This window comes from Chelonia mydas, chromosome 2 (genome assembly GCF_015237465.2).
Source record: "Chelonia mydas isolate rCheMyd1 chromosome 2, rCheMyd1.pri.v2, whole genome shotgun sequence".
Taxonomy (NCBI): domain Eukaryota; kingdom Metazoa; phylum Chordata; order Testudines; family Cheloniidae; genus Chelonia; species Chelonia mydas.
This window is the reverse complement of record NC_057850.1, coordinates 149473121-149486900: the sequence shown is the minus strand read 5'-3', so window position 1 is coordinate 149486900 and position 13780 is coordinate 149473121. Positions and strand designations below refer to the sequence as shown.

Sequence of the window (13780 nt, the reverse complement as noted above, 5' to 3'; positions counted from 1 at the left end):
TTTTCTATTTGGATGTAATTATAAGCAAAAATCAGAAGCAATGACTACCAGTGAAGGAAAGCTACGTCAGTAGTTAGAGTGGTAGTCTGGGAGTCAGGATACCCAAATTCAATTCCCTACTCTGCCACAGACTTCTCATTGACCTTGTGCCTGTTCCTCATCTGTAAAATGAGGATAATAGTATTTTCCCTACCTTACAAGAGCATTGTGAAGATAAAGATAAAAGATTGTGAGGTGCTCAGATACTACAGCAATAAGTACTTTATCTAGTTACAGTTGCCATGCCCAACCCTCCTTTTTCAACTGTTTATAATTGACAACTATCTATTATTTAAATCTAAATAAAAAAATAACCCTTTCAGGCTAAATATTCCACACTTAGTCTCTGCCTCAAATTATTTTTTAGTCTGAGCAAATACAGCGTATATGCTTTTGAAAATGAGTTCAGTGAGAAATACAGAGTTTTGCCAATCTTAAAAAAAAGACCATCTTTTTAAAAAATAGCTGTAGCAATTCAGAGATTTGAAAGTGGAAAAGTCCTGAAGTTATAGCTGCCCTTTTCCCTGGGAAAATCTTTTCAGATTTGGGTAGATTATAAATCAGGCAAAAATCACCATTTGCACATGGACAACAGAACTTTTTCAACACATTTTAAGAAAACAAAGCTGGATTTATAATTTTCTATTTTCTAACATACTTAGATAATAAAAGCAGAATTTTTACACCATGAGAAATTGATGATTTACTGAGAAACTACGCTTTAAACAGTGGAAAGAAAATTCTGCAAGGCCTGTGAAGTGCAAAGCATCAAACAAACCCATAAACCTTTTAATTGTGCTACTGCCCCCTAGGCATGCCGACAGCAGCAAAATTACCTTTATTATGACTGCACCTATCAAGTGTATTCACTTGGGTGCTGAAATTTACAGATCTTTGCCAAATCTCTGAACAATTTATCAATATATAAAAAGAGGGGGGGGAATCTATGTTACACAATTGGTTTTTCCTTCTGAATCACCCGCAAAGATAACAAAAATTCTCCAAAATCAATTCTAATAATAGTGCGGAATTCTCATGATTTGTCTCATTGAAAAAGTCTGGAACAAAGACTAATTTCTTCTAGCATCCCCAAGCATTTAAGGGCAGCATTGTAATTACTTAAATAAATATATAGTGTAACCTCCTGATTAGAAAAAAGTTTAGTGTGAAGGTGACTGGTTACAAATCAAGATGCTTTAATGGTTACCAACCAATAGGAATCAATCTTTCTTTAGGTGGAAAAAAAGTATAAACGCAAATAATAATTTAAATCAATTATTTAAATCAAGATTTCCTGTTTCCTATTTAAATCACTGTAAAAACTGATTTAAAAATCAATCTAGCCTGGCTTTGGAATTATCATCTTCTGCTTAAATACCCTGTATTTTGTACATCAAACTTTCCATTCCATCATTCAGTAGTCGTGTTCTCCCATCCACAAAGGACCACAGTAATCACTCTTTAAGTCTTTTATTATGGTTTTACTAGGAACAACTGTCTAGGTTATCTGCCCCAAGGTTAACCCTAAATGGTGGATAGGGTTCATGATAGCTTGAATAATAAGCCAGTACTCCTTAAATATTTTATGTTAAGGAAATAGCCAGTTCTGAGAATGTCATTCCACCCATTGGGAGCATGTCATGAATCCACAGGAAGCCAAAATAACCCTTCTAAAATTTCAGAGCGGTAGCCATGTTAGTCTGTATCAGCAAAAAAAAAACGAAGAGTATTTGTGGCACATTAAAGACTAACAAATTTATTTGGGCATAAGCTTTCGTGGGGTAAAACCCATTACACTGGATGCATGCAGTGTAAAATACAGTAGGAAGATATATATACACACAGAATATGAAAAAATGGGTGTTGCCATACCAACTGTAACAAGACTAATCAGTTAAGGGGAGCTATTACCAGCAGGAGAGGAAAAAACCTTTTTGTAGTGATAATCAAGGTGGGCCATTTCCAGCAGTTGACAAAGAATGTGTGAGGAACAGTGGGGGGAGGAGGGAGAATAAACATGGGGAAACAGTTTTACTTTGTGTAATGACACATCCACTCCCAGTCTTTATTCAAGCCTAAGTTAATGGTGTCCAGTTTGCAAATTAATTCCAATTCAGCAGTCTCTCGTTGGAGTCTGTTTTTGAAGTTTTTTTGTTGTAATATTGCCACTTTTAGGTCTGTAATCGAGTGACCAGCGAGATTGAAGTATTCTCGGACTGGTTTTTGAACGTTATAATTCTTGACATCTGATTTGTGTCCACTTATTCTTTTACGTAGAGACTGTCCAGTTTGACCTATGTACATGGCAGAGGGGCATTGCTGGCACATGATGGCATATATCACATTGGTAGACGTGCAGGTGAAAGAGCCTCTGATAGTGTGGCTGATGTGATTAGGCCCTATGATGGTGTCCCCGAATAGATAAGTGGACACAGTTGGCAACGGCTTTGTTGCAAGGATAGGTTCCTGGGTTAGTGGTTTTGTTGTGCAGTGTGTGGTTGCTGGTGAGTATCTGCTTCAGACTGGGGGGCTGTCCATAAGCAAGGACTGGCCTGTCTCCCAAGATCTGTGAGAGTGATGGGTTGTAGATCCTTGATGATGCACTGGAGAAGTTTTAGTTGGGGGCTGAAGGTGATGGCTAGTGGCGTTCTGCTTTTTTCTTTGTTGGGCCTGTCCTGTAGTAGGTGACTTCTGGGTACTCTTCTGGGTCTGTCAATCTGTTTCTTCACTTCAACAGGCGGGTATTGTAGTTGTAAGAATGCTTGATAGAGATCTTGTAGGTGTTTGTCTCTGTCTGAGGGGTTGGAGCAAATGCGGTTGTATTGTAGAGCTTGGCTGTAGACAATGGATCGTGTGGTAAGGTCTGGATGAAAGCTGGAGGCATATAGGTAAGAATAGCGGTCAGTAGGTTTCTGGTATAGGGTGGTGTTTATGTGACCATCGCTTATTAGCACTGTAGTGTCCAGGAAGTGGATCTCTTGTGTGGACTGGTCCCCGGTGAGGTTGATGGTGGAATGGAAATTGTTGAAATCATGGTGGAATTCCTCAAGGGCTTCTTTTCCATGGGTCCAGATGATGAAGATGTCATCAATGTAGCGCAAGTAGAGTATGGGCATTAGGGGACAAGAACTGAGGAAGCTCTCCCCACTGTATTCATCCGATGAAGTGAGCTGTAGCTCACGAAAGCTTATGCTCAAATAAATTTGTTAGTCTCTAAGGTGGCACAAGTACTCCTTTTCTTTTTGCCAATACAGACTAACACGGCTGCTACTCTGAAACCTATCAGTTGGTTTGGCAACACCCATTTTTTCATGTTCTCTGTGTATATTTATATCTTCCACTGTATTTTACACTGCATGCGTTGCTTCTAAGATTGACTTGCCAACAAGAAGAGTGGCTCTCAATGTATCTCACATCCCCCAGCAGGAATCTGAGCAGCCCAACTTCACAGATCATCCTTTAATGTCAGATAGCTTTCTGACAGCCAGCAACCCCACTGGAAAATGGAAAAACTGTCAGAGATCACTAATGTAGCTTCATAGGAGAGACAATTGTTAAGCACACCACTTCTCTGCTACCTCTTTTATCTTGATCTAAGTCTACTTGAGTTATACTCTTGAAGATGTAAAGACAACTTTTCAAAGTTACATTCAGAATGGGCTATGTATTCTAAATTTTAAGAAACAAGCTATGATTTTTTAAAAATTTTATTTAAATTAATTTCAATTTCAGATTTCAGCAACATGATAGCGATCTGGATAGATTCTTGGATCTTTTTAAAGAGCTGTCCACATCCAGCTAGAGGAACACAATTTCGCATTTGTGGAAAAACACCACTACAACATTCATGCTCTTCATAAAAGTATGCAAAGAGCTGATACCAATCCAAAAAGCAACATCTGAAATGATGGTGCTTATTTCCTACTAGAAGTACTTTATTCAGTACAGCTCTTCATGACTCAGGGAAACTGAACTATGTATCCTGTTTTAGTGTCGGTTCTCATTTTGGCCATTACTGCCTCCACTAAACTCATGCAAGGAAGATGTAAACAATATTTGATATTGTCCCCCTTATTATTCAGAATTATGCTTCACTTTTTGATTCAACTTCAATAAGAGAGCTAGCTGCTCTCCTTTCACTACAGAATCTTGTAGGGCCTACAGCTCCAGGAACTCCATCACGTCCTCCTAGGAATTTTTATCCTTCTCATGAAGTTAAAGCTCAAATCCTCTGAGAAAGTTTTCTTCCTCGGCCCTTGTGAGCTGCATATTGATTACTAAGGGACCACTCCTCTAGCCAGCACTGACTTGAGAATTGCATTCCTTTCCATCCTGCACTCAAAGTCTCAAGATGCTGAGTGCCATATGGAAATCTGGGCATGTTGATTTTTTGCCAGTGTTTGTGACAATATCCCCTTGTACCAATGAAGAAGTTCCATACAGTAGTACAGTAGTAAAATGTTTTGAAGGAACCAAAGGTTGGGCACAGCTTTCACCCCAGAGATTGGCTGCATGCAACCATATTATCACTAAGAACTGGCTTGGCACACAGAATATGCCCTGAATGCTCACTGCACCTGGCAACTGTAGTGTCAAATTAACTGAACGTACATGGTTGAAAAATGCCGCAGACCCTACATCAAATCCAAGCTGCATTCAAGACCCTAATGATGTTTGTCCAATCTGGACTAATAAAAATAGAGCTAGTAGGAAAGAACTCAGAAATATATAAATAGGAGTCGAGCAAATAAGGTGTCAAAGGGCTGCAAAGATCTCAATCAGCAATGCAGATCTCACTCTGCATTTTGTTAGAGGCTTAACCTTCACCTCTAAATTTGAATATAGCACCAGAAGGAACATGCATCAAAAAGTCCGTAACTAGTGTGGCTGTCTCAACAGATCTATTTGGCACTGATAAGTTGAAGCAGATGGACCGCTCTGAAGCGCTGCTGTGATACAAGTATAATTGAGTTCTGAATAAAAGTTGACAGCTTCAGCAGGATCTCTATCAACAATGAACCATTATTTTACCCTGTAGCTTTCAATGACTAACTTAAGGGATGCCAAGAGTTCTTCATGGGATCTGAGAATTTAAACAGCCATCTCTGAGCAGATCCCATATCCGAGAGCATCATGATATTCCTTCAAAGCACAAAAGGCAATCCTCTGAAGTGTCCATCCTGGACTGATACAGAGTAAATTCAAGTCAGTGTTCAAAGATGGGGCAATGTCGTTTGTCTGAACATATTAAGAAAAAGAGAACTCAAAAAGGACAAATTCTTGATAATTCTAAAAGCACCTTCCCATCCAAGGATTTCAAAGTGCTTTAAAAAATTTTGACTGGAAAACTGAGGTACAGCTTGCCCACTCATATGCTGTTCTAGTGGCAATGCCAGAAATACAACTCAGAATTCCTGATTCCCAATCATGTACTCTTATCATACAATGTTCCTGTAGACCTAAAACGAATATATGCTTAGAGGCACCCTGGAACAGACAACATTTTTTCACTGTTTTGGTTCTTTTATTTTAGAAATAAAAAACAATTATAAATGATAAAAATGTAACTTTTGAAAAAAGCTTCCATTAAGGAATTATTCTATTTTTTATACTATACCTTACTGTAGTATCTGAATGCCTTCCAGTAGTGCAATTAAGCAGCATGACTACACACCTGTCACATGTTGTTTGTTCTCTCATTCTCTGCCCAGACAGAGAAGCATTGTCTTGTTTTGCTAGTGTGTGTTTTTAATTATTTTCTTTATAAATATACCTGTTGCTATCTGTTTATATTACAGAAAAGCTGAGGCTTTTATTGTTGCTATCAAGATAACTTCTTCAATCAACCAAAGAAAAGAAACTGACAATTTAGGGAGTCAGCAGCAGCTAGGAACATGTTTGCTACTGTTAGGCAAAGGAACAGCTCAGAATTTTACACCTAATAACAGTCCAGAGCATAAATCCACATGTGTGGCTCTATTACAACTGAACTTGCCTTAGAGAAAGTGTATATACAACCATTTTATTTTTACTGGTTTAACATCCTAATGCAAATATATTTAAAATGAAAGGTGCAAATAGAGAATTTGCCACCTACCTAACAGTCTAAAGAACACTTACTCAAAAAAAAAAAAAAAAAAAAAACCCACTTACCAAATATGCCAGTCTATGTTTAGAGCCATAAACATGCATGAACATGTTACTCAATCCCGTTTGACAGTGGCACAGCTGACACTCATAGAGAACAAGGAGATTCTCTTTTGATCGGTATTCAATTATATATTCAAGTCCTGTATAGAAGAAAGAGATATTTTACAATTTAGTGTTTACTAAAACAATCTGCACTATATATTATTACTCAGTACACAGACGATCAACAGTCCATACAAGAAAAAGAAACTAAAGCAAGCCTTAGTGACTTATTAGGTACTAAACAAATTGGCCAAGATTTTAATAACTAGCTATTTTGAACACCTCAATTTTTGGGCGCTAACCTTAAGACATCTTCCTAACCACCAACCCGTGAAAATGTGCTCTCTTTAAGTTCCTCAAGTTGGGCAACAAAAACTGAGGTATTCAAAAGTCACTAGTCACTTTTGGAAAATGTAGGACAATCCTCTGCTTACCATCTCTTTCTGTGTTCCTTAGAAATAGACTGTCTGCTCTCCAACAAAGAGAAACTGACATGTTTGTATAAAAATGCATTTTTATATTCAAACCCATCAACTATGATATTATAATAAGAGTAATCACAGAATCACTTAGTCAAGAGTAGCTTCTAATATATACACCCTTACGTTATTTGTAACCCACACTCTCAACAGATACATGTCCAACCTAATCAAGAATAAATATGAAATGAGAAGTCCAAAAACTTTCATCAGTAAGATTCACTTACACTGTACCAGCAGAACAAGTAATGGAAATTGTAAAAGATTTACCTAATTTCATACTTATGAATGTATAAATTCACTCAATCCCTCTGGAAATGTAAACATTGCTGGCATTTAATTACAGCATTTAAAAAAATGCTCACCAAGTGCAGGTTCTGAATCTTTACATGTATTAAGCTGTTCTTCCAAGGTTTGTCCTTGAAACTTCTCTGGCTCAGTTTGAACTATAAAATAAAAGCACTTTATTAAAATGTGGTTAGTTCCCTTTACCAAAGCAATAACCACCACGCACTGTGTACTGTAATATACTTAGATACTCTCTAGAGCGGTGGGAAATCTAGGAGAAGGAAGTGGTGTCCTCCACTTCAATCACAGACTTAAGTTTGCCAACAAATCCAAACCAATCCCTGCTCTGCAATGCCCTTCAGGACGAACAGCATTGAGCCATTTGATGTCGTGAAGCATTATCCCTGAAGTCCCACCCACTCACACTGTCTTCTCTTGCAAGGAAGATGTTGTAGAGGTACAGTAACTCCTCACTTAACATTGTAGTTATGTTCCTGAAAAATGCGACTAAGTGAAACGATGTTAAGCGAATCCTATTTCCCCATAAGAATGAATGTAAATGGGGGGGTTAGGTTCCAGGGAAATTTATTTTTTGCCATACAGTACAGTACTATAGTTGGGAGGTGCCCCTGCCTTACCCCACACAGGCACAGCCCACTGGCACTGGAGACAATGAGGCAGGCATGGAGGCTGAAGGTGCTGTAGGCTAAGAGAAGCACGTTGCGCAGAAGCGGCAGCTTCCCCTACTCTGCAAGCACCAGGGGCGGGGAGCTCAACCCTCGGCCCGCCCACTCCACCCCATCCCCAAGCCCCCACCCTTAACCCGCCTCTTCTTCCCCCGCTGCCCTTTACTCCGCACACTGCATCCTCGCTCCTTCCCCCTCCCTCCCCTGCCACCTGCCTGCAGCAATCAGCTGGCTTGCGACGTTCAGGGGGAAGCGGGGAGGAGTGAGGAGACGGCCGGCGGCAGTCAGCTGGCTTGCAACATTTATGGGGCAGGAGGGTGAGGGGAGGAGCAAGGACTTGGTGCGCAGCCTCCCCGCTCCCTTCCCTGCCTCCTGCCCACAGCAATCAGCTGGTTTGCAGCGTTCGGGAGTCCTTGCTCCTCCCCTTCCCTCCTGAAGGCTGCAAGCCAGCTGATTGCAGCAGGCAAGACGCGAGGGGAGGAGGGGTAAGGCGCTGATCCACGGGGTCTGTTGGCCGGCGGGAGGTGCTAACTTCTAGCATCCCTGGCTCTTGCAGGACATTAAATCATGGCACAGCTGCATGTTTGTGCACTATATTGAATAAGGAAATTAACTTACCATAATCAGGAAGTTTTATAGGTGCTTTTGCTTGGTCCCCTATTCCACCCACAGTTTTAACTTAAAAAAAAAAAAAAAATGTAAAAATTTATGAACAAAGACTGGAACGAGATCTTGAGAAGAACCCAGTCAGAAAGACTGGACATACACCATGTTTAAAGGAAACAATGCGAACTTCTTGTTGATGTGAAAGGGAACAAATTATATTACTTTAATCTTTGTGTACCAAAAGTTAAATTTTGCTGGTAATAGTTGAAGCACAAACATTCACACCAAAGAATTACAATAAACCAAATTAGTGCTAGACAATTTAATAAAGAGGACAAGAAATTACAATACCAACCAAGCTGCCAATTTTACAATTAATTAAACTCATACCAAAGTATTAAATTACAGCAGAACCCAGTAATAGTGAAAATCTCCTACCGAACCCAGCCTGGAATGAGAGTCTGCTACGTTAAGCTTTAAATCCAGCACTTCACACCTACTTTGAGACATTACATGATACAGAGAGGGGATTTGGAACGGGCTAGTTAATTTCATATAAGAGCTCTCCTCTGGCATAAGGGCAGAGCACAGTGCTCCTGGTTACCCTTGCGTTCACAAGGGACTGCTTATCTACACAGGGGAATTGATGAGAACAGCTAATGTAGACAAGCCCTGAAAAACCAGGCAAGATTGCAGGACAAAGAGGAAACCCTGCTGGCTTCACCCCCTCTGCAAGAAGAAGTAAGAAAGTGCATCAGAACCCTCCTTCACTGTAATCATACATTGCAGAAGTTATTTCTATTCAAAATTTAATATTTAAAAGACTTTATTTTGCCATGCATGGAAGACTAAAATGATACAGATTTAGAACATACAATGCATCATTTATTCATATGTAAACTGAGTTTTTCAGTCAGAAAAGGGAGCAGATTGGGGCAGGGGGAAGAGCAGAGGAGTGCTCTTATTCACAAATAAATTCTCACAGATGGCCAACCCCCTGCGTTGGGAAGAGAATTGCCACAAGTCCTCCCTGGGGTGTTCAGTGAATAGATTTGGAGCACCAAACAGGCCTTGTGATGCTTGCGTCTGAATTTGAATTCTGGTCTAACACAGAATAATGGGATAAAAGTAAGAAAAAAGAATTCCAACGTATAAAACACAAAAACAAAAAAATGGAAAAAACTGCCCAGCGGTGAGGGGTCTATTGTGCTGTGGGAACTTTCTCCAAACAATACAACAAAAGCTCAATATCTTGGGACATAAAAAATTAAATTGGACATTTAAATTTAGACTGGAAAAAAGCACTGGAAAATACACTGTATCAAACTGTACAACTTTAGGGCCAAGGGTGTGTAAAATGACTTAAGTCTTTTCCACCTCTGAACTGTATGAAATACAACCACACTATTTTTCTATTAAAATAATTAGCAGTGGAATAATTGAAGTTGACAATTAAATAGCTATCATTTGGTTTACTAGTTAACCCTCCACAAGTAATGAATTCAAACCTCTTCTAGCTATTTCTCTAGTGTAGACCAGGTCCTCTTATGATTAATCCCAAAATGTTACAATTCTAGTGCCCAATCCTGTACACCCCTTACTAACACAATTAGTTACACTGACTTCTGCAGGATTGGACCTAAAATTAAAGTTCTTAAAAAGGTCACTTTCAGTTTTGTATGGATGTTTATAAAACACATCTAACCAAAGCAAAAAGTTATACTTTAGCACTTACCAATGCCATGGGCTTTTAGAGCTTCTTCAACCTAAATTGATGAGAGAAAAACCAATTTAATGGTTTAATTTCTTAGAAATTTTACATTGCCAAAGAGATGGACAGTCACTATTTATATAATAAACTAATTAGATTAAGGGTTACACAAAAGATATTATTCAAAAATTTTTTTCTCCAATGAATGGATCAATGGATGTCAGGGTGAATAAGAATCAATTTTTTAAAATCATAAACATTGTATTTTTTTAAATTTAAATTAAATACAGGTTTAAAAAATGAACCTATTTAAAACTGACAACCTAAGTTAAGGTCTAGATTTAAATCTATTACGATCATTGAAATTAAATACAAAAATAATATTAAGCAATATATATTTGCTACCAAGTTCTAAAGAAATCCAGACCACTGAACTACTGGAAGTCACTAGCTGAGCACCTAGAACCAGAGTTTGTTGCAATGCTAAGAAAGCTTTTAAGAGCAGGAGCCTCTTCTGCAGTTAGAGAGAGAATATTTTCTTCATTTCAGTTTATTCTATTAGTTCAGTCCAATGACTAGTTCAGTCAAAGTTAAGAAACCATTTGGGAATTCAAAAAGCAGCGGAGCTTGTTTTCCACTCCCAATCTATGAATAAAAACTAGGTGTGAGAGGATGAGATGTACAAGTTCCAAAATTTTGAAGGACACACAGCCCAGAAACGGTCAGTTCAAATCACTAACTACAGATAATACCTCTTTTGTTTATTAAAACAATTAGTTTAAAATGCAAAACACGTTTTGATAAACTTTTAAATCATTTTTCTTATGTATCCAGTACATTTAAGATAATTTAATTTTTAAAAATGCTGGTTTTGTGCCTTTTTCATTAAACTTGCACTTCCACCCAAACAGAGCTTGACACCAATTACAAGTATAAATTAATTATTATCTAGTAAATCAGAAATGCATAAATCACCATTTTCGAACATAAATGTAAAAATTAAAGACTCTATATACACATTTTTAAGCAATTATATTTATTTAGAGACTGTATCCTCTTGGTTAGCAAAGAGAAGCACTAAGTTTAGGATAAAGGCTATATTTAGCTGCAAATCAACATTTCAGGGGTTATCAATCAATTACAATAAACTTTCTTTAGGAAAATAGTGAAAAAGTACAAATGCAAAACATAATTAAAATGGATTTTTAAATCAATGGTTCCTGCTTGCTGATTTAAATCATTAGTAAAAGTCAATTATTTACATTGTTCTGATTTAAATCAATCCACTGTTTCCTACTATATAAGCCTCATTATTCAGATTTTAGTATCTGCATCTGTATTTGATCTTGCCTCATGCCCCTTGCTGACTAGAGCATGAAGCTCTGAAACATATTTTGGGCTAGATTTATAAAGGGAACTTGGGCACCAAAATCCAATATTTAGGTAATAATGGCATTCACAAAACCATAGCGCAGCTGCTGCCTAACGCTGCACGTGCTAACTTAAATACCTAAGTTTCTGCCAATGGGTATGCACAAAGCCGTTTAAGTCCAGATGCCATCCCAGAGCCCTTGCTCATACCTAAGCCCTGACAGGATTCCCAAACTAGGTGTTCCCCCCCTACAGGACCTGAAAAGATGAATGCCCGAGCCAATAGGCTATAATGGGTGGGTAGGTCTCTCTCTCTTCTCTTCCCCCTCCCCCCCCCGTCCCCCAAGAAAGGACTGACCTGTCTTAGGTGACTAACTTCAGGGAAGAGTTAATAGCTGAGAATCTTAAATGGAGACAGGTTTCAGAGTAGCAGCCATGTTAGTCTGTATCTGCAAAAAGAACAGGAGGACTTGTGGCACTTTAGAGACTAACAAATTTATTTGATCATAAGCTTTCGTGGGCTACAGCCCACTTCATTGGCTGCATTCAGTGGAAAATACAGTAGAACGATTTTATATACACAGAGAACATGAAACAATGGGTGTTACCACGCACACTATAACGAGAGTGATCAGTTAAGGTGAGCTATTACCAACAGGAGAGAAAAAAACCTTTTTGTAGTGATAATCAAGGTGGGCCATTTCCAGCAGTTGACAAGAATGTGTGAGGAACAGTAGAGGGGAAAAATAAACATGGGGAAATAGTTTTACTTTGTGTAATGACACATCCACTCCTAGTCTTTATTCAAGCCTATTCAAGTCCAGTTTGTAAATTAATTCCAATTCAGCAGTCTCTCGTTGGAGTCTGTTTTTGAAGTTTTTTTGTTGTAATATTGCCACTTTTAGGTCTGTAATTGAGTGACCAGAGAGATTGAAGTGTTCTCTGACTGGCTTTTGAATGTTCTAATTCTTGACGTCTGATTTGTGTCCATTTATTCTTTTACGTAGAAACTGTCCAGTCTGACCTATGTACATGGCAGAGGGGCATTGCTGGCACTTGATGGCGTATATCACATTGGTAGATGTGCAGGTGAACGAGCCTCTGATAGTGTGGCTGATGTGATTTGGCCCTATGATGGTGTCCCCTGAATAGATATGTGGACACAGTGGCAATGGGCTTTGTTGCAAGGATAGGTTCCTGGGTTAGTGGTTTTGTTGTGCAGTGTGTGGTTGCTGGTGAGTATCTGCTTCAGACTGGGGGGCTGTCCGTAAGCAAGGACTGGCCTGTCTCCCAAGATCTGTGAGAGTGATGGGTCATCCCTCAGGATAGGTGTAGATCCTTGATGATGCGCTGGAGAGGTTTTAGTTGGGGGCTGAAGGTGATGGCTAGTGGCGTTCTGTTATTTTCTTTGTTGGGCCTGTCCTGTAGTAGGTGACTTCTGGGTACTCTTCTGGGTCTGTCAATCTGTTTCTTCACTTCAACAGGCGGATATTGTAGTTGTAAGAATGCTTGATAGAGATCTTGTAGGTGTTTGTCTCTGTCTGAGGGGTTGGAGCAAATGTGGTTGTATTGTAGAGCTTGGCCGTAGACAATGGATTGTTTGGTGTGGTCTGGATGAAATCTGGAAGCATGTAGGTAAGAATAGCGGTCAGCAGGTTTCTGGTATATGGTGGTGTTTATGTGACCATCGCTTATTAGCACTGTCATGTCCAGAAGTGGATCTCTTGTGTGGACTGGTCCAGGCTGAGGTTGATAGAAATTGTTAAAATCATGGTGGAATTTCTCAAAGGCTTCTTTTCCATGGGTCCAGATGATGAAGAGGTCATCAATGTAGCGCAACTAGAGTAGGGGCATTAGGGGACGAGAGCTGAGGAAGAGTTGTTCTAAGTCAGCCATAAAAATGTTGGCATACTGTGGGGCCATGCGGGTACCCATAGCAGTTTCTCTCTCCTGCTGGTAATAGTTCACCTTAACTGATCACTCTCGTTATAGTGTGCATGGTAACACCCATTGCTTCATGTTCTCTGTGTATATAAAATCGTCCTACTGTATTTTCCACTGCGTGCATCCGATGAAGTGGGCTGTAGCCCACAAAAGCTTATGTTCAAATAAATTTGTTAGTCTCTAAGGTGCCACAAGTACTCCTGTTCTTTTTCCAAATGGAGATAGACACCTAAGGCCCAGATCAATCGGAGTTAGGTGCCTAAGTACCACTGTGAATCTGGGCCCCAAATCCTGCCCTTTTTCATCTGCATTTCACGCTCCTGGCTAGCTTAGGTGGCACTGAGAATCCCCTTCTTAGATGCCAAGGCTCCCATGCTTTGTATAGGGAGTGTTAAGCACCTAACTTGAGGCTGTGAATTCCACTGGTTGGGTACCTAGGAAATAGGCACTGCAACACTGAGTGT

The 13780-nt window shown here is 39.3% G+C and overlaps 1 protein-coding gene across 5 annotated transcripts in view; it reads right to left on the bottom strand.

Moving 5' to 3' along the window:
- LOC102935237 (histone acetyltransferase KAT6A) overlaps window positions 1-13780 on the bottom strand; it is a 62259-nt gene that overhangs the window by 34275 nt on the left and 14204 nt on the right. For all 5 annotated transcript variants that reach the window (XM_037893414.2, XM_037893417.2, XM_037893416.2 and 2 more), the window contains 4 exons: window positions 10026-10056; window positions 8303-8362; window positions 7076-7156; window positions 6193-6329 (listed from right to left, as the gene is read on the bottom strand). In XM_037893414.2, coding sequence (XP_037749342.1) covers window positions 6193-6329; window positions 7076-7156; window positions 8303-8362; window positions 10026-10056 — 309 coding nt within the window. The remainder of the gene's footprint in view (window positions 1-6192; window positions 6330-7075; window positions 7157-8302; window positions 8363-10025; window positions 10057-13780) is intronic.